This window comes from Nanorana parkeri, unplaced genomic scaffold, assembly GCF_000935625.1.
Source record: "Nanorana parkeri isolate BGI_ZX_2015 unplaced genomic scaffold, ASM93562v1 scaffold770, whole genome shotgun sequence".
In the NCBI taxonomy this organism is placed as follows: Eukaryota; Metazoa; Chordata; class Amphibia; order Anura; family Dicroglossidae; genus Nanorana; species Nanorana parkeri.
The window spans coordinates 334,992-356,961 of NW_017307038.1; the positions used below are offsets into that span (position 1 = coordinate 334,992).

Here is a 21,970-nt window from a genome sequence, read left to right on the forward strand (position 1 = left end):
GGTTGGAGTGTAAGAGGAAGAAGCAGCACAAGGCGCCAATCAGTTCATGTGCTGACAAGAAGCATGCTAATAGAAGGAGAAAGCAGAGTGACAAAGAGATGAGCTCATTACTGTGCTGCTTCTTCTTCACTGTCCAATCATAGTGTGAGGTGGGTCCAGGATGACCCGGGCTCAGAGGAAGTGGGTGGAATGATGCAGGACCTCTAGCAGCAGAAAAAGCCCCCTGGATGGAAGATGAAAATTGCAGCAAAAGCTAGTTTTATCTGTTAATGGGCTATTCATTTTCATCTTGCCATTTTCAGTTGGAGTTCTGCTTTAAAGGGGAACTACATCCTACATCCCTGCAGTCAGCACATGTTGATACACAAACTGTTGCCGTGACTACAAGTAAATCCTTTATTTGCTCTGCCCTATAATGATGACTGGACAGCACATGATTTGATATCCCCATTGTCTGGTCACTGTGCAGCATCTGTATGGCATGCCACCCTGGGAATTATAGTAATGGAAGAAACTGGCCTAAACTGGCAAATGCGGCATTTAGTGGAATCTTTCCCTGTTTATGGCAAGCCACTTCTGGTGAGTCACATGACTAGTTCTCTCTCTGGCATCTCTACATCTTCCAGGTGCTTCAAACTGACAGTTAGTGATGGGCAGGCATGTTCACTGGCAGATAAGGGTTGTTTGCCTAAAATAGCAGTTTTTTAATCCCTGTTCAGGTTTACTTAGACATTCTGCAAAATCCCCCAGAGCAGGGATTGGGAATGACTCATTGATGATGTGCACAAATGCAGAAGTGTCAGCGACAAAAAAAACAGGGCAACAGTAGCCAGCCACTCTTAATAACATCCTGCATTTCAACAGACCTTGATTGTCCCTAATTCATTCTCATGCTGAATTCAGGATTTCAGCATCCCCATCCTTGTCTGTGGCACTCATCATCGACCCAATATAAATTCCACATTCCCTTATAAGTCTGAAAACTGTCTTTTAGAACGCGCTGGTGCACACTAACTGAACGTGAAAATCAGGCTTACTTGGAGAGTGCAAGTTAATAGGCAGGAAAAGAGCTCAGAGTGAGAATGCGGCTCATGCTAGCAGTCCACAAAGCAGATAGGAGGCGGGCGGTGGGTGCAGTCTGCAGTTACAGGTTAGAACACTGCTTAGCCATAGATCCCTGGTGTCCAACCTTCAGCCTGAGGGCCACATGCGCCCCTTTGATACTTGTTTTGCTGCCCTTAGACCCCAGCAGTCTGTAGTGGGAATGTGAGCACTTATTTTTAAAGTGGCAAGAGCAATGATTTCACATGTCTGATGTAACATGTCCCAAGTCTCCTGCAGCATCTACAGTCACCAGCCAATGCTGTGGCCATCCTTATGTCTGCAGTCTTTTCTAGCATTACATATAGTGAATATAATGCAGGCTTCTATGGTGATATGAAGGGGCAGATGTGAGGCCCCCTATAGACATGGGATGATAATCAGTACCATAGTAGAGCATAGCAGCAGTGGAAGATCATTAGAGGATTGCATTACTTTAGATGTCTTCTGGCAGTAAACTCACTTCCTGAATTTGTTTTATTGGTTTGTTTAGCCATATGGCTGGAGTTGCCCTTTAAACGTTACTTTGGGTTATAGAGGCTTATTGAAAACTAGTGTCCATAGGGCCAGTGATGGGTCTGTTGCATGTTTCATGCCTCCCTTGTAATTATTGGGTTGTTTCTGACCACTCAGGGGGTGACAATGGGCCCTTTGGCAGTCACAGGGGCCCATTATTGCAGGAGCCTGTTCTGTGGAGCAGAAAAGGAATGGGAGTACTGTGTATGTACAATGGTATTCCACACTCTATATTCAAAACTTTACTCACCACACCAGAGAAAATTGTGGGCAAACAGCGCCTTTATTAGGTTTAAACAATCATTAACCGTTAATAAAATGACACCATTAAAACCAGAACAATGTAAAAGTCCAAACTGCTCAGTCCATTAAATTACCATTCACTGTCCACCCACAAAGGGGGGATCATTACTCCAAAAAAGGATGACCATGACAAACCATAATAGAGCCAAATAGTCCCCGAGAAATAAGAGTCCAGATGTCACCAGATGAGCTCTGAGGTAATTGCTGAACTGCCCAGTGACCAGGTCAGAATATATAAGCCAAAGTATACCGCCATTCAACGCCATTGGAATCCCATGGGGCCACTTTTCCTTTTACATTCCTTCTGTGGCCCTAACATTCTGGGTCTATTAGACGAGGACTGTGGCCAGTGCGGGGCCCTCACATGGCCTGTTCTATGCTGCACAAATGTGTGACCACCTGTTGCACATGTATAAAGGTGCCCATTCACCTATCGATTATCATTCAAAAAGCATCCACGAATGGTCTTTTGTACGATAATCGATCAGCTGATGGGAACACAACAATTTTTTACAAAAGTTTTCCTGGTCAAATTTGCTCGATGGGTGTGGCTGGAAAACTTTTTCGGATCGGACTAAAATTGATGGATTAGTGGCGTTTTTGTACAAAAAACTTGTAACAACTGCACATGCGCAAACGAAAATCCTTTTTGTCGATCGACGGAATTTGGTGAGTTAGTATTGCTAACTAACTTTTATCGAAATCGACCTGCTGAAGACAGCTTCTCATTCACCTGCTGAAGTTAGCTTCTTATTCGGCCTGCTTCTTATTCGCCTGATGAAGACAGCTTCTTATTCAGCCAGCTTCTTATTCACCTGCTGAAGACAGTTTCTTATTCAGCCAGCTTCTTATTCACCTGCTGAAGACAGCTTCTTATTCGGCCGGCTTCTTATTCACCTGCTGAAGACAGTTTCTTATTCAGCCAGCTTCTTATTCACCTGCTGAAGACAGCTTCTTATTCGGCCAGCTTCTTTTTCACCTGCTGAAGTTAGCTCCTTATTCGGCCAGCTTCTCATTCACCTGCTGAAGACAGCTTCTTATTCGGCCAGCTTCCTATTCACCTGCTGAAGACCGCTTCTTATTAGGCCAGCTTCTTATTCACCTGCTGAAGACAGCTGCTTATACGGTCAGCTTCTTACTCAAATGCAGAACTTTTCACACAGATTCTTATCTTATCCATCAAAGTGATTATTTACTAAACAACCATCTAGAGTTTATACTATTTTCACTTTTCACTGCTGAAGACAGCTTCTTATTCGGCCAGCTTCGTATTCACCTGCTGAAGACAGCTGCTTATACGGTCAGCTTCTCATTCACCTGCTGAAGACAACTCCTTATTTGGCCAGCTTCTCATTCACCTGCTGAAGACAGCTTCTTATTCGGCCAGCTTCTCATTCACCTGCTGAAGACAACTCCTTATTTGGCCAGCTTCTTATTCACCTGCTAAAGACAGCTTCTTATTCGGCCAGCTTCTTAATCGCCTGCTGAAGACAGCTTCTTATTCAACCAGCTTCTCATTCACCTGCTGAAGTTAGCTTCTTATTCGGCCAGCTTCTTATTCGCCTGGTGAAGACAGCTTCTTATTCGGCCAGCTTTCTATTCACCTGCTGAAGACAGCTTCTTTTTCGGCCAGCTTCTTGTTCACCTGCTGGTTAGCTTCTTATTCGGCCAGCTTCTTATTCGGCCAGCTTCTTATTCACCTGCTGAAGACAGCTTCTTATTCAACCAGCTTCTCATTCACCTGCTGAAGTTAGCTTCTTATTCGGCCAGCTTCTTATTCGCCTGGTGAAGACAGCTTCTTATTCGGCCAGCTTTCTATTCACCTGCTGAAGACAGCTTCTTTTTCGGCCAGCTTCTTGTTCACCTGCTGGTTAGCTTCTTATTCGGCCAGCTTCTTATTCGGCCAGCTTCTTATTCACCTGCTGAAGAAAGCTGCTTATACGGTCAGCTTCTTACTCAAATGCAGCCCTTTTCACACAGATTCTTATCTTATCCATCAAAGTGATTATTTAATAAACAACCATCTAGAGTTTATACTATTTTCACTTTGAAATAACTGGCATGTATTTCAATGGGAAATTCTGAATAAGGCGCCAATCAATTCTTCTGCAAAAACCATCTTGGCTCACCCAAATTTGGCTTCTTTTATACTAATTGAGCTTCTCTTTATATGAACAAGATCAATCTGGCCTGAGCCAAATAAGATTGCGCCTAAAATATGGCACCAAACCTGGCACCCTGACCACCATGCATTTCAATGGGAAGTTCTGAATAAGTAACCAAGCAATTCCTCTATGAAAACCATCTTGGCTCACCCAAATCTGGCTTGTTTTGTACTAATCGGGCATCCCTCTATATGAAAAAGATACATTTGGCCTGAGCCAAGTCTTATTGCTCCTAAAATATGGCACTAAACTTGGCTGGTGTGATCTCTGCATGTGTGCCTTCAGACACTTGTGATCTTCGCATTGGTGCCTTCCGATGTGACCCTTTGCCCGGCAGTGGCCCCTCTGAGAGGATCTCCCAGATTAAAGCCAGCAATCATGTCTCTGAAAGGATTCTCAAACGTCATGTCAGTGTCACGTGGCCACACGCGTCAGATCTTGTGTGTTCGTGGCATGCTGGCACTTGCAGTTCTCCACAAACTGCCCTCCGTGGGCACAGTGAGCCCCTCCTCTGCCTGCAGTACCTCTGGCCACCAGTGGGTGGAGCGGCGGAGGATGAGTCATTGGGGTGGAGGCTCTCCGGGACTTTTTACCTTCCTGTGTGCTGCATAGATCTGGCAGATTGAATTTGAGCTGCGATCAGTCCCTGTGTGTTTGCAGCGAGGCCAGCCATCAGGTAGGTGTGCCGTTCAGCCTCCGATCTCTTCTGCAATCTGTGGCAGTGCGCGGTGCAGGGGCCACATCGTCTCCCGGGGCCCCAGCTTGCTGCAGGGAGGAGCAGCATCCTCTGCACACACTGCATGAGTCCCATGGCAAATCCGATGCCCCCGACAGGGCAGCATGCACCCCCTGATTGCTTATTATTATTTCCCATCTTTGGGTAGTTTCCTGCTACATTGCAATAACTTCTGCTCCATATATAGGCATGCATGGGCTGCTGGAATGTGACGCCACTATACTTTCCTGGCAGGTCAGTTGCAGAGAATCGCATTTGAGCCATTGCAGAACCTCCTGGCTGGCTGTCAGGATGAAGTGATTGACAGCTGAGCTGCACCCAGTCTTTGGCTGTAGAGGGGACTGTAGTCATCAGAATCACATTTGGGGAGGAGTGGGATACTCTAAATCCTAGGTCTGACCAATTCCAGGAGCTGTGGATGAATTTGACCAATATACCTAATTCTGCAGCTTCCATATATCTTCCAAGGAGTGAATCCTCAAATCCGACACAAATTCCAATCTGTTTTGCAGACAAATAATGAATAATGTGAGTGGGCAGATGTCTAGATCGGTCAGACCTCGGCCTGGGATAGGAGGAAGTACTGGGTGCTGGCAGATCCCCTATATACATCCAGCTGTCACTGACCTCTTTTTATGTAACACATTGGGGACAGCTGATTCAAAATCTTATAGAACTTTGTACTGTCTTGTTAGTAGATTAGAGCACAGAGAAAGCTTCTCTATCTGATCTGTGATTCCCTTGAACAATTTACCCAATCACGCAGCACTCTGCCAAGAGATTTTGTATTTGGCAGAATTTTCTTCCAATCATTTGTATAACAAAAGGTATAGTGAAAGCCAGAAATGAGTGCTGTCTAGAAATAAAAGTCCTGCTAAAGCCAGCTTCGGCCACATTCACAGTGGAGCATCGGCGTCTTTGGACGCTTTTTTTTTTTGCGCTTGATTTTGCCTGTTTGTAGACACGTCTTTTGTCTCTCCTCAGGCTTCAGTGTATTGGTTTTAGCCAATGGAAAGCTAGTTACTATGAGGGGATGGTTGCCAGACACAAAAACTTGCGATTTTCAGGCACTCCTATTGAATTCTATTAGGACCAAAAAATGCGCAATTATACCTCGAAGAATCTCCTGTACTTTTTCTGAGCGTTGAGCAGAAGCACAATGCTCATACGTGAACGAACACAATTGAATAACATGGAAATCTGTGTTGAAGTACTTCTAGAAACACGCTTCAGATCACTCCAGTGTGAATGGGGGCGAAGGGTGCAAACAATAGACAGTACCGCAGCCATCCTGCCTCTGCCCCCTGCAAGGACCCCATTGGCTTATTCTTTGTTTCATGCTGCCTGCACATGTGATTCCCGAGGACGAGATTTATTGACAATAGATTGTGCAGAATTAACCCTGGAACATGGCTCTATAATTCATAACTGCCTAAAATGAGAATATCGCATCTGCTGAGGGAGTGCAGTACAACACATGAATACCCTCCCCAAGTCCTAAAAATCAAACCAGAGCGAGCTCAAAATCTCTATTTTTACAGACTGAAAATAAATCTTGAGATTCTTGTGGTTGTGCAAGATGTAATTCATCCCAGCAGCTGCCACAGGCACATAGTGCTGTAGCACTGGGGCTGCTCAAACAAGCTGCAATTATTATAATTGCCTAAAGAGCGGGGAGGGGGGTATCAAGGGATCGCCGGAGGGGGAGGAAGAGAATGCAAGGCAGCAGGACTTCACTTTAGATTTACCAGGACTATTTCATACAAAGACCTACCTAAACTCAATCAACTTGTATCAAGCAAGGCAGGTCCTGGAAACAACAAAGTTATGGGAGATTGTACAGACAGATTGTATCATGTGTGGTAAGCTTCAAGCTGGCAACACACAGCTTGAAATTCAGCCGATTCCTGACCAAAATTCGAGTTGTGGGTGTCCCTGCCTTGACAAAAGTCAATTTTTCAGTAGAGTTTTATCAAAGGAGCCAGGTGGAAAAATGGCAGCCGATCAGTGACTGCAGCCAATCAGCTGTAGTCATGGTACGGGTATTTTGGCAGCAGTGTGTGACAGCTGTCAGAATACAATAGCCTGGCAATCGAGATTGCTGTTTAAAGGGGATGGAAGAGTCTGTTTTATTTAATTCTGTGCATGTCTGGCCAGCTTTAGTGTATGGGATCAGCAGTGAAGTCCGTATACGAGAAAATCTGGTCAAATTGGAATATTTCTGTAATTGAAAAACTTAAAGGAGATCTATGGGGTCAGGGCTTTTCCCCATAGTTCTCCTAAGGGTACCGGGAGGACACAAACTAGAATCCTCCCGTCACCCAAAGCTCAGTATACCGCAAGCTGAGACACCACAGCCGGGACGGATCCCGACATTAATGTTGAGATTCACCCAGCTGCGTGAGTGATAGCTAGCTCTGCCTATCTGGAGGCAGAGCCAGCTGTACCCGCCCCCGTCCGTTCCGCCAGTCAGCGCTGGAGGTGAGCGAGAAGTGAGCGAGCGACGTGAGTGACAGTCACGGCTCTTTGCAGGGACATGATCGAGAAGTGAGCGAGCGACGGTATGTGTTCTCTCACTTCCCGATCTATTGAGCCGACCTGTGACAGTCTCATTGTCACAGGTCGGCTAGAACTATGAGGCTGAGTGAAAATCACTCACCTCATAGTTCTCCTTTAACTAAAAAACCCCCCCAAAAAACTTCTAGATTTAGAAATAGGGGGCGTGTCCACCCAAAACAAATAGTCCCGTTTTACGTGGCTTCTGCGTTAAATGTGCTTTGCTTTCTTTTATCGAAGTTTTCTAAACTTGCAGTTGGCTTTTGATTGGAAGAAATGGTTGCATGGAATTGAACACATGCAGCAATCCGATTCCCACTGTCTCCATTGTTTCTCTGTTATAGGAGAGCAAACATTCAAAGTGCTGTAGGATGACAATTCCAAAATCCTTTTTCGCTGCCGTTGTGGCAATAAACTGAGGCCAGGTTCACACCTAGGCGATTGAGCTGGGGAGCTGTTTTCGCGCGTTTCTGACATGGTTTTCAATGCAAATGCATAGAGATGTCTATGGGACCCAAACAGCACGACAACCGCCTGAAAATAGCTCCTGCACCTTTTTGCGTGGCAGGCGATTTGGCCATGTGACGCAAAGGTGTGACCAGCCTCCACTGACATACATGCAGATCTCTGTTTTGTGTGATTTGATGCACCAGGCCTTATTGTCCACCTCGGCTTTGTTGACTTGGTCGCCAAAAACCAGGAAGTGACCAGAATTGCCACAAATATGGCCAGCATTTGGGGACTGCAGGGTGACGACTCCCTGACAAAGATCAGCAGCATTGTCCGTGACCTAAAATAAGTGATGGCGGTAGAGAGATCAGCACTCGGAGCCAATCAGACTCTGTCGCTGTCTATAATGTTCCAGAACTGAACATACTAACAGCAAGAGAGAGCACTCAGCAGTGTACTGCTTCTGCTTCATTGTTTCATGTCTTCTAGATTGTGCTCCTGCTGCTGTAGTGGGGGTCAAGGACCTGGCTGTGGTGTGTCAGGGGGTGTCAATCACAAGCCTGGCTGCACAGAATCACAAATCTTTTGGAAGGTAAAATGGTTCCCACATATGCAATGCAAAGACAATAAAGTTAGTGTTGATCTGTGGCTCCGTGTCATGTTCTTTTAATAAGTTACTTTCAGGAAATTTAGAGGGTGCTACTAAACATGTCCCTTGGATAAATAGAGCCCACTATATCATTCACCTTGTTTTTAGGGAGGTGATGATAGAATAGAGTGCAGAATATAAACGACCAGTCATGTGACTGGGGGACACTGGAAATAAATTCCTGATTTGTGATTCACAGCAGGAAAAGTCTTCATGAGACAGGAGAGAGTGGGCTAAGTGCTGCGGAGGGATTTGAGCCTCTCTGGCCTGGCTGAGAGGGACCAGCTGCTGGCGTCAGATTTTACTGCCAACTGCCAAAATGGGCTGCCAGCACAACCGCACAGCTCTTTGTGTATCAGTTATCATCGCACGGAGAGGTGACTGGACTCCAAGAGACAGAACAGGCCCTTCACTTCCAGCGCTCTGCTTTCTGTGCTTCAGTTCCTTTACTCGGGTTTGTGTACTCTGCTCCGCATTCTCCACCTCCTGTAATCTTCTTCCCATACATAGATTTCCAGACTCCACATCTCATACTCACTTCCTATACCCCACCTCCCATGCTCCATTTCCTGTACCCTACCTCCCATATTCCACTTTCTTTACCCCACAGACAGAACATATTTTTTAGCTTTTCATGGAAAGGGGAAGGGTTAGATCCGTGTTCAGGTTTTTATGGCGCTGTTTCCCTGGTGGGGAGATTTCCCTCACTTCCTGTGTGGTTATCAGGAGAGGACATTAGGGGAAATCTCTATATAAAAATAGGAAAGATGAAAAAATTAAAGTCATATAAAGACCCTTTACACCTCCATGTATATATTGCACTGTGTATGGATGGATGTATTCCTTTATAGAACGGCTGCTGATTGGCTATGCATGTGGAATGGCTTTTTGCTCTGCTCATTGTACTAACCTACTACCTGCTGCACCCCACACACCACCACCATGTCATGTCTTATTAGCTAAAAGTTCAGTATATTCTATTTATAATTCTCTTTAGAAAATCCCTTGTGGCTGGACAGGTAAAACCAGTTCTGACCAAACCTAGACAAATATTTAATATTTCACTTCAGTGGCAAAGGCAATTAGAAGCAGACAAACATTTTACTTGCCAGCTGGGGAACTACAACTGCCAGCTTGCCCTCTCAGGCCCGCTGGATTTGTAGTTCCATGATGAATGGTTGGCTGAAGCTAATCGAAACTGGTCTGTAATTTAGAAGAGCTCTCTATCCTTAACTGATATTTCAGTGTTTGGTGCATGTAGAGAGATTCTTCTAGGACTTGGTGAGATCTCTGCTCTGTTTTCCTGGGTCTGTACACCTGCTGTGACCATGATGAAGAGTTCCCACCATTAAGCTTGGACATGGTGTGAACCCAGTTTTTCTGAATTTGTCCAAGCCTGCTCAAAGCTGTGACCAACACCCCTTTTCCTGTGCCAATCAGTGGCGGTGTGGCATTGGCCACCCCTTTGCGACGTATAGCTACGGGGCAGGAAATGTGCATGCCACAACTAATTGGGTTGGGAGGAAGAGGTGGCAGTCACATTTTTGAGCACGCTTGGGTGAACTGGATTCACACCAAGGCCAAGCTCATCACTACAAACTGTCTCTGCTGGAATTTTATAGTATGGAGATTGTGCCTGGAGGGGCAGGAAGACCCCATGGTGGGCAGAAACAGAACCAGAGGCTATAGCAGGGAGATCTTACCAAACAATATAAGAAACCAGCAGGTGACTCTGCACACCAGGCTCCACCTGTAACAGAAATATTTTTTAAAGGACCGGCCCTTTAACAAGACTCTACAGTGCAAATTGATATTTTTTTTTTTTTTTTTACGGACCTGTGCACCGTCCAGCTTCTTAAAATGCTTGGACACTCCAGCTGTTAAGTACCTCACCACAGTTTTCAGATTTGTCAGTGAACACTGAGGAGTCTCACTTCTCTTGTTGCATCCTTAATAGTATAAAATCAGTACAGCAGCGCTGCCCTTTGGAGAGGTATAGGTAGCTGGAGGGCGATTAAAACTAGAAGCAATCCACCTATTACCAAGATATTGGTTTAAAGCTAGGAGCACACAGGCAAGTTGTAGCAGCACAGGTGGGCTACTAAAATCTCTAGCAATTAATTGCTAATAGTAACGATGGAATGGTATATGGACGGATGGAACCGAAGTGATGATTAACCACACACATCTGAAGCATTGTGTGATCCAGGGGTAGCAAAACACTGGTCCTCCAGCTGTAGTGGTACTACAAATCCCATGAGGCATTGCAACAGAAGCAGCACAGTGCTGAGCTCACCTCTTTTCCACGCTGCTTCCTCCTTCTATCAGCATGCTCCTTCTTTGCATATGAACTGTTGGCTCCTTGTGCTGCTTCTCCCTCTTCTAGTCTGAGCTCTGCTGTAGATGGACTATATGTTATTGATTCCATCTCCTTCTAAGGTAACATTGATTTCTCCTGAGACACTCATTTGACAGAAATAGTAATCCACCTAGAGGCTGTATGTGGGGACTGGAGACCAGCATTTGTGGCATTACGCTGCTCTGGAGCTGTTGATTTGATTTCCCCTCTCTACATACAGGACGTCCTTCGTTTCCTCTGTTTAGCAAATCTGCCTTTGTGCAGACAAAGTCGTTACTGCTCTTGACAGACTGAAAACCCATCTCGGTTTTTATTCACAAATGTAACACAACAAAACAAAGAGAAAAGGTTTCTAGATGTATTCATTAAACACATGTTACAGCACTCTGCATCTCTTGTGTCAAAACGTTATTCCGGTGAAAATGACATTTCCAGACAGGAATATTTTCCTCTCTTTGAATGACTTCCATTTGGCCTCGTCTACTAAATGGTGTGGAAATCAGATGTAACTGCATGAACCTGATTATTAATTGATTGTTGGAGCTACTTTTGCCTTTTTGTCTTCCCTGCCGCATGCTTTAGTAGGTGTCTGCTCCCTCCCAGGTTAGTGACTCGATGGATGATCGCCTCAATCACTGAGAACTGCACGCTGCTTTCAGTACCGCACAGACACACAGTCCCAGGACCCATTGCTGACTGCTGGGCATGAATTGCAGCTAAAAGTTATTTTCTAATACAAATAAATGGGGAACGCAAATTCGGCTGGAGCTTGCTGTGTACCACGGGTGTGTGCAACCTTCATTCTCCCATCTTTCATTGCTGAGAGTGAGCTCTGGTGGCTAGTGTGTATGGATGTCTGTGTTTTTTTTCTTATGATTTACAAATGACTTTCAAGCTGCTTCTTCACTGTGGGATGTGGTCTATGCTAAAAAATTAAAGCATTGTGGGATTGAAAAAAGATGTCATTGCTGACCTCTCTGCTGAAAATGCCACTTGCCTGGCTGTCATGGAGGGCAGAAGTTCTCACTTCACTTGCTGCATGCTTATTCTAAGTCCGGTATTCAGAAGGTATGAAGTCTGAGACAGCCAGGCAACAGGACTTTTCAGGAGACCGTTAAGGTCCTCTCTTGTGGTGTGTTTTCTTGTTAAAGTATATGTAAACCTAGTCACTAAAGTCTCCTCCTATCGGCTTGAACACGTTAATATAATTTGCAACTTGCAACCATGTTTCATGTTCTGCCCTAAATATGGATGGAACATAAACCATGGTCTCAAAGGTGTGCTATGTCTTTAAAATTGATGATCCTGCCATGAAGGTACTTGTTCAGGCACTTCCTATAGCAGTGCTCTAGCTCTGCTCCTGCCTTGGCACCCTGTCACATGAGCTTCTGATGGCCACTCCATTGTTCTCACCATCAGGAAACCTGCACTCAGAAATGCTACGCAGCCATTAATGGTATGCATACAGGATGTGGGTGCAAAGAGACTGCAGGAGACTGCTGCCTAATTGGGGGAGAAAACAAGGATTTGTTTAAAAACAAAAAACAATTGTTTATGCTACACAGTGCTTTAGCAGACAAAGTGTCATTTATTCTGGGTTTACATCTACTTTAATTCCCTTTCACAAAAAATGCATGTGATTCTGACACCTGCTAAGGAGCCACAAGTCTGAGCAGATGAATGATGCTGCATTCTGGGACTTGTAGTTCTTAAGCAGCTGCTGTGATGCTTCACCACACAATTCACCAGACAATTCACCTTTAAGAGATGTGGGAGGGCAGATCTGGGTGAAGAGGCCCTGTCAGTCCATCCTGGATGGGTCTGTACCTGCAATGTACTATTTGCATTAAACATTGTGCCTGGTAATAAGATGTACTAATGATGCTGCTGTTTTCTTTCCCTCTTTTTGTAATTTGTGCAGGATTTTTACAGTTACACTTTTTTTTTTATTTTTTTTAATTTTCATTTCCAGCAATTTAATCCAAAGTTACTGATCAATCATAACATGTAATGTGTGTCCAATGTTACAGATGACTCTGCCTCTCATCTCTGCTGTTCTCTCATACAAACTTTCTTGCCTTCCTTCTCACACTCCAACTTTCTTTTACCTATTCTCGCCCTCCCTCCCTCTCATAAATCATATGCGTTATAAATAATCCTGTGAAATGTATTGTTTAGAAGCTATGTTATATTAAACACGGCCTCTAGCTATTTTTTACAATATTAGCTGTCATCTCTAGTCACCAGGACTGTCCATCACTGGGTTCAAGCAGATCTGCAGGATTTTCAAAAGTGAACCCTTGCAGTGAGGCTATCCCTGCACTGCAAGGGGTTAACTGCTCGCTTTGGTCTAGGGAACAGAATAAAGAAGATGCCCGTCTGATCTGCGGCAGTGCCTGCTAACCTCTCTCCCTTTCCGCTCTGGCTGTATGTCCCTTGCCGTCCTTAACGTCTAGTACAAGTGAATGGATCTTGCATAGAAATGATGACATCAGCGGGGCTTAGAGCGCTGGAGTCCAGGGGAGAAGAGGCTGCGGAGACAAGTCTAGCAGCCAGGCAGGGCCAAGGATCAGATGAGTATATCTTTTTTTTTTTTTCTTCAAATTTGTGCTTAGACCAAAACAAGCAGTTAACTCTTAGGCCTCATTCACACTGGAATCGGCCCTCGCGTGAAGCTCCGTGCTGGGCTGTATCGAGCAGCTCCCGGGATGGACGGGTGCTGCGTGTGATTAGTACGCAGCCCCCGTCTTTCTCTATGGCACTACGCAGCCGTACGCCCCCCCCCTATGCTCACCTCAAGTGCAGGTCCGTAGGGGTGTGTTTCCTCGCTCGGACGCAGACAGGATCCGTTGTGTCGACGTCTGAGTACGCTCACCCGCACGGACGTGCAGGGCGGGTGAGCATAGGGGGGCGTACGGCCGCGTAGTCCCATAGAGAAGGACGGCGTTGCGCACTAATCACACGCAGCAACTGTCCTTCCCGGGAGCTGCCCGAAACGGCCCTGCGCACAGCACGGAGCTGTACGTGCGGGCCGATTCCAGTGTGAATTATATTTTCTCTTGCTACTGAGATCATTATAACCTCTTTCATGTGGCCTGATCTGCAACACACTGAAATGAATGTGCTGACGGGATTGGCAGGAATGTAAAAATAGAATCGCCTACCGAGTACAGCAAGGGTCCCCTCCCCCCCAGGATATCCTCACTGAGCACTCACCACATGTGGCTGATTCACGAGATGAGTCATTTTGGTTTGGAGTAAAAAATTGTGGTTGGTGATTCCTCTTTACATGTCTGCGCATTGCTGTTACAGAAGATGGTTTGTAGAGCAGACACACCCTAGGGATTGTAGCCCTTGTGTGAGTCTAACATTGCAGTTCTGATTCATGAAACATAACATTGGAAGAGGTTTGTCAAACAAACTAGCAACAAAATATGAACATCTTTTGCAAAAATGTTTGTTTTCGTCTATTTCAATCCCTTGCAATCCTGGGCAATCAACGGACAGGGTTTGTAGGTTCTATTCTAGCTGAGATGTTCCCGCAAAGCACGCATACACTGACGTGGTTTATCAGGTTTATATTGGTGGAGTGCTTCTTTATGTATGAAGATGCTGTCTCTATGCATCTGTCTTGCATCGCCTTCATGTGCAACCTAATTGACAACTTACTCCCATATGGCGTTTGGTTGTTTTTAAAGGATTAGGCCTCATTTACACTGCTAAGAGCCGGCCTGTACAGATCCGTGCAGCGTGCACGGCCACTCCAGGGAAAGACCGGTGCTGCGTGTGATTGTACGCAGCTGCCATACGATCACCCGAACTGCACATCCATGCGTGTATCCATGCTCGGACGCAGACAGGATCCATCCTGTATGTGTATGTGTACGAGTACAGACACCCGCACGGATGTGCAGTTCAGGTGAGCATACGGTGGCATACTCCCATAGAGAACAGGCTGCTGCCTACAAGCACAAGCAGCACCTGTCCTTCCCGGGAGCGGCCCGATAGGACTGTGCACGGGTCTGTAGGGCCGGCTCTTAGCAGTGTGATTGAGCCCTTATGGGTTAATTTATACAGTTTCCACCTGGCGTATAGCTTGGCAGATGCTATTCGCACAGCACTAGCACCCCTAGATGGCACTGATAAGTAGCTTGGTGTAACGTTTTCAAATGAACCCCTTAGTCTGGCTGGACATGGCATAGATATTTATACCTCAGTCAGTGTTTGCTCTCACTGTATGTTGGTCTTTGACACTGGCCTAGAACCTTGCTCCAGATTTAGGGTTCCAAGGCTCATGGCCTGGCCCCTGTCAGATGCTCCTGGCCCATTGCCCTGTCTGCAGAGTGTCTTGAGATTGTTTCAATAGTCAGAGTTATGCAGGCCCTTCCACATCCAAGTATGTGTGAGCCTTCAGCCTGTAACATGCGAGAATTGTGTCATCTTGTATGTAAAGGATTCAGGGAACATTTGCAAAGCATTTTCTAAGCTTCAAGCAGCTTTCTTGAAGTCCTTAACATGAACAATGATCAAGTCTATGTATAGAAAACATTTGCATATACATCTAGATTAGGGTTGCCCATTAGGTAGATCGTGATCTACCAGTAGCTCACAAAGCTGATCCTGGTAGATAACGAAGGTTGTGAATGGTGGCCCCTTTATGGAATATTTATTTTTCGCTGTGCACATATGATTACCTATTAGCCTGAGTCTGCAGAGCCAAGCTCCCTGACACCTTTCTGGTGGACACTGGTGGTTGAAGTGCTATGTATTACATCAAAGAATATTAGTTTACCCAGCCTGTTGCACTACACTGTTTGCAAAATACAATAAGGTGAGCCAGGAGAGAGAGCATGGAGAGACTGACAAGAGTGAGAGGAAAGACAGCCAGGGGAGAGAGAGCGAGTAGAGACAGCCAGGGGAGAGCAAGGAGAGACAGCCAGGAAAGAGCGAGGGGAGAGGGCAAGGAGAGACAGCCAAGAGAGTGAAGAGAGACAGGCAGGAGAGAAAACAAGGACTGACAACCAGGAGAGAGAGCGATGGAGGTTTTTTTTTTTTCCGTTGGTAGATCTCATGTAGCTCGTCATTTGAAAAGTAGATCTTAACACAAAAATTGTGGGCACCCCTAATCTAGATGATCCAGAGTGCTCACCTTTCATGCCAGAAGTTTGCATACTTACACCTACAGTAGATGCAGAGAAAGCAGCGACCATCTAATGTGAGGCCACAATGAATCTGCCATTCTAGCTTTGGCCTCTGACATTGGTTGGGTAATGGTGGCTGTCATAACATGTGACACCACAACATACAGTATAGCTATATATAAATACTTTCCCTTTTTAATAAGCCTCCACCCCTTATTAATCTGCCCCTCTGTGATTAGGTTGGGGGCAGTTTTTGTGCCAGTGCACATTAGTTTGTGCCAGGACTCTTGGCGGAATTCAGGTCACCTTATTGCTGTGCTGGAATCTATATAAATAGACTTTGTCTTATCTAAGCCATTGTCACCAGCACATAGTACAGAGTTGCTCTAGTGTTATGCTTCACATTGCAGAAGAGACACAGACTTCACCCGGCTCTGTCTTCTCTGTGAGTACTGCATACAATCTTCCAGCATGTTTTATGTGATCTCCTGCTTATTTGTCCACCTTCCCCAGAATAGGCCATCTATTCAGGATTTGTCTTCCTCCTGGTTCATATACAGGACTCTGGTAAGACTTCTGTTCTGGAGGTCCCATCCTTGCCCACCTGCCGTAGCTCTCCTTCCTGTCTGGATCCTTCTTTACAGAAAAGGCTGTTGAAGGAAGACTCCAGGGCAAAGGGGATCCTATTTTCCAAATTGTTAAATTGGTATATTTTATTAAAAAAAAAAGTATTCTTACTTTCTGTTGGGCCGTGTCACTGTTTTGTGCTGTGTTGGTGGGTAGATAGGTGCTGGCAGCCCTCCATGTTTCAGCATTGTCTCTGCGTCCTCCACCACAGAATAGCCTCACTAATTTTATCAATAGAGACCAGCCTGCAGGGAAAACGGATCACTCCACTAATATCTGCGTTTACTGAGCCGTATGGATATTTTTGGAGTTGTACTGTGTACACAGGGTGTCTGATGGTCAGAAGGAAACCCTCCATGTGATTACTTGTTAGGGAAATACAGTTATTACACTGGGCCGTCTGTATGTACCACTGAAAAAGCAACAGGATAAAAAGCAGAAGTGACTTTCATTCAGACAAGGCAACTTCTCTGTTCTTCATCCACAAAGAGTAATGACTTCCGGCCTGCTATCAGCTGGATATTGAACTTTCTTAGATTAGGCCAAAACATGGGAGACTTCAACACACCCCCACCGAGCTGCCGGATAAAATAGTTTGTGGACATGACAGGATTGTATAGGTGTTGAGTACATTTCCTCTGGATTCCTGACTTTGAAACATATGGTTTCTATAAATTGTTTACACGGCGGCCTAAAAACACTTGTGGTTTTATTGAGCAGTCCGGCTCAGCTGGAGAATGAGTCACGGTATGAGCAGGGGGATCGGCATTCAGCGAGGAGAGAGACAGTACAAGTCTCTGGTGAAAGGGAAAAACTTTTTATTAACTTTATACTAGCTATGATCTGATTTGGCTTCACAGCCACGTCTCTATACTGCAGACATGCCAATTTCAGGGAGGTGCCCTCTGAAATGAGGGCAGATAGCAGAGGAGCTGATGCTTCCCCTGCTATCTGCTGGGGTTATTTTTTTGTATTCTGACAGAAGCTGCCATCAGGATAAAAAAAATCAATGGCAACGGATCCCAGAAAGGTTTACTCTGCTAGATAGGTTTACTCTGCTCTGCTCTTTCTACCGGGTGTCAGGCAGCTGCTATCTTATAGCGGCAGACTCCTGGAATGTCCGAGAGAGTTGGGATGTCTAATACAGGGTAATGATCTTGTGTCTGTGGGGTGAGGGGGATGCTGCAGGCTGGACAATATCTGGGGTTGGGCCTTTAAAATCATTTGTTTATTTTATACCTGAGCAGTCAGCCCCACTCCCGACCCTATTGAAATAAATTTCAATTTATTTTACAAAAACTGCAGACTCAATGCTGTTCCAGTACATTTTAATTTTTGTTCCTGTATCTGGTATCCTAAAAGGAAAATGCGGTTTTTCCATTTTCCCAGTGGCGCTAGGCTTTACGGAGTTTATTACTATTAATAATTTTGGTGGCAAGTCCCATTACTGGCAGCTCTGTATTATAAATGGGAGGTGGTGACCCCATCTTGTGGGAGAGGGTGGGCGCAGACACCCGAGTTTGTATCTGTACAGCTAATAGTGCTGAGTGACGTGTAACTAAACATTTCACTCCTCCAGAGAAATATTTATTTGGTAAATAAGGTTTCCCTATCTGCGTCTGGTCAGGGCTGTGTAGAAGTTTCCATAAAATACATTATGAGAGATTTTGTATTTGTACATACACTAGCTGTGTTTTTTTGTTTTCATTTCTTTTTTTTCTTCTAAAAAGATTGTAAGAAGAATTAATTTCCCAGAATAAATTTGATATGGGTGCAGCGCCCACAGGTGGTCATCATACAGGAAGTAGATAACAGTTCATATTTAAGATAACCCTGCACTGAGAAGAACAAAGGCTGTCATATCTCTACTGGACATTTGAAACTGCTGATTGCTTTGTTGTTTCAAAGGCTTCTGTACTTAAACAGGCCATATACCTTTAGATTATCTGCGGATTTTCTATGGTCAGATGGAAAAAGTGCAACAGATTCCTCCATCTACCCTAAACTGTGTGGATGGAGGAATCTCTCACTGCACCAAGCTTCAGTATCTTGCTAGTCGGCCCCATTGGCTGTCAAAATGCCTACATCCAATCAGATTGTTCAGGTATTGTGACAGCCAGCGTTGACTGTTGGCATCAAATCAGGCATTGGGGGAAAGAGATGCAAAGTACACTGGAAATCCAGGAAGTTGTTGGAAGTGATGAGCAGACAGAAGGCAGCACTCGCTACATAAAAAGCATTTTTTTAACTAAGCTTTGATTGCATTATCAAAATCAACTATAGTATGTGTTCCCATTACAGTGCTGATGTTATAACAGGATAGGATATGTTGTGACTCCTTTAACTCTAGATCTGGTGTAGTAAAGCAGCGTTAACAATTTAGGAATCGTATATGGAGTTTATACAAAGTTGTGGAATGGGAAGTGTGGCTATGACTGCTAACAACGTGCTCATTGTTGTGTGCTTGGATATCTTCTATTGTTTTATGTCTCTACAAAGAATCTTTTGCTGTTTTGAGTGGCTGCAGCCTTGTGACCGGCTTGGAAAAACACAACGTTCTCTGTGGCGATCAGACTTCAGATATCAGCAGTGCTAAACTTCAATTTGGTGATGTAGAAGGGATGTTAGAAACTGTTTTAGGGCTCCGTAGACCACGGCTGGAAAATCCCAGAGCCAGTTACAACTGGTGTCAAACCTTCTGATGTTTTCTATAGTTTAGGGCTGCAACTAATGATTTCCTATATCGATTAGTTAGGATGATTAATTTTTTTCGATCGGATAAAAAAAATAATACCATCCTTAATTTTAAAATAAAATACACAAATGCAGTGTTACCAACATAAAATTTACTTCAGAATAACACTGCATGCACAATTTTTGGCAATCGCACTGCACTGGAACGCATGGCATTGCAGTACCAGACAGACAGGAATGGGTGAATACAGAATCTGGAGCAGTTGCCCCGAAGTAACCAATCGGCTTCTCGTCAGTTTGTTCAATTAAGGTTTGAACATTAAAGATAGATTCTGATTGGTTGTAATAGACAATTGCCTCAAATTTAGTCTGCTCCAGTTTTGATAATGTTTTCTCTGAGAGTGCTGATTCACTAGACCGGCACTGTGAAAGGCGTTATGATGCTAGAATGAACGTGAGTTTCTCAGTACCTCTCAGCCAGTCGTGCGATTCCGCACTATGTGTGTGTACGCACCCATGGAAACGCATTTGTGTTTGGATCACATTTATATCTGTATTTGTTTAAATGTTTCCATCTATTAGCAGATGTTTAATTTTTTTTACAATTTTTCTTTTTTTTTTTTTTTTTTGCTCTCCCCTGCCCTCCACTTATTTATTTAAAGACCTAAAATATACAAATCTTAGGCTGATAGTTGGGAAAGTCCATCTCTCAGAAGCAGCATCCTCCCCAGGGACGTTTTTATTTGTTGCGAGTTTGTTGATCCTGGACCTCCTCTGATGGATCTCTTCTGTTTTGTTAAAACCCAGCTCCAGTTTTAGGCAGAAAAAGGACATAAATCCCTTGTGAGGGTTTTACTGCCTTCTGTAACTCCATTGGGGAGATTTTCCCTTTACCTTTCAGGGGAAGTGAAGGGGAAATCTCTCCAGCGGAGACAGATTGTAAAGCTGGCCATACACCTATAGACTATCTGCAGATTTTCTATGGTCAGATGGAAAAAGTACAACGGATGGCGGATTCTCATACTGGGCCGAGCTTCAGTATCTTGCTAGTTGGCCTTGCTGGCTCTCGAAATACCTGAGCAATCTGATTGGATGCAGGCATTATTCAGGTATTTTCACATGTAGATGGAGGAATCTGTTGCACGTTTTACCATCTGACCATAGAAAATCTGCAGATAATCTATAGGTGTATAGCCAGCTTTACCCCCTTTTTTGTGACACGGGAGGGTTGGAACATTTGTCAGGTTATTTATTCAGATAATAAACCTCAAACATTTAATCTTTAATGAGGAACTCCATGAACTGTAAAATGAACCCTTGCAGCGGGGCAACCCCCACACTCCACTCTAGAGGCTGAAATATAGATGTACTCACCCGATCCTCTATCACGTGGCAGTCAGTGCTCACCTCTTTCCCCCTCCGCTTTGGCAATCAAAAGTCACACGGTGTCCTCATGTCTAATGCACTGACATTAGACGTGATGATGTCATGGGTCCCTGGAGCGTGGGGGAAGGTGAGGCTGTGGGACTGGTCTAGCAGCCAGGCAACCAAAACGAGCAGCGGGGTACCAAAATTAACCCACTGGAAGGGTTACTGAAAACAATTCTTGGAGTTCTCTTTAAGGTGTCTGTTCCCTTGAGAAAGGGCACCAATGTGGCCCCAAAACATTGTTGGAACATGTCTCTTTTGCACATTTGTTCGCTTTCTTTTTAAAGTTTGACCTCATTAAATATTTGAGGTTCATTTGTGGTGTGTCGGGTATTTCTTAACTGAGCTATAAAACAGTATCACAGTATATCAGTATACTACAGCTAGCCAAGCACCCCTCATCTGTGACCAAAAGGGTATGGTCCTGATGGGTTGGGCTACTACATTGTTAATGTTGGTCTTCCTGACCAGTGACAACTGCTCTCATTTATTATCCAGGTGTCACAGGGACAGGAAATGAGGTGATCTCTCCCCAGTGTTGTCATGGAGAATTTTTTTGTTTGGCTGAAATTTGACTTTAAGGATTTTTAGTGCCCTCTCTGATTTTCCAGGGTCTCCTCTTCTCTTTTTTTTTTTTTTTCTGAGCTGCATTCAGATGTAATATTTTCAAAATGGCTGATGTGTATGAAAGCAGATTTTTCAGTTCAAGTCTTGGCATGGGACAGGTAGCTTTTGGCACTATAGATTCAGGTTCCAGATACCATAGGCATGTTCTTGCAGAGATTAAGCTGGGTGGTGGTTAGGTTGGGTTGTTGGATACATGACAGTCCCATATTGCAATACCCTACCAGAACCCCGGATACAGCATTGTGGGAGCAGTCTTTGTACAATGATAGGTGCCCCCTCTTAGGACACCTTCAGCACAATAAAACCCAGTTTTGAAAATAGCAGCAGAACTTCTGTCGGTCTTTCTGCGCAATTGTGAAGGAACCTCTAAAAGTCTGGATGGCAAAGAGTTCAGCGAATGGTCAAAAAGAACTAGTCACAACTGGGCTTGTATAGAAAATATACTACAAAGCTCACTGCCTCGTGATGTACATGTGGTGTAATTTAATATGATTAAAAACACAAGTTTGCGTGGCTTTTATAATCTTATTAAACTGTAAGTGTTGTACATTATGAGGCAGTGCACTTTTTTGGAGTCTTGTGTATAAACACATCAGTTTGCTTGCCCAAGTCAAATCC

General features: G+C 44.6%; 1 protein-coding gene across 1 annotated transcript in view; it reads left to right on the top strand.

Moving 5' to 3' along the window:
• The first annotated feature begins 4,621 nt into the window (after nucleotides 1–4,621).
• GSN (gelsolin) overlaps nucleotides 4,622–21,970 on the top strand; it is a 46,325-nt gene continuing 28,976 nt past the window's right edge. The window contains exons 1-2 of the mRNA XM_018564657.1: nucleotides 4,622–4,761; nucleotides 11,418–11,620. Coding sequence (XP_018420159.1) covers nucleotides 11,579–11,620 — 42 coding nt within the window. The 5' untranslated portion in view covers nucleotides 4,622–4,761; nucleotides 11,418–11,578. The remainder of the gene's footprint in view (nucleotides 4,762–11,417; nucleotides 11,621–21,970) is intronic.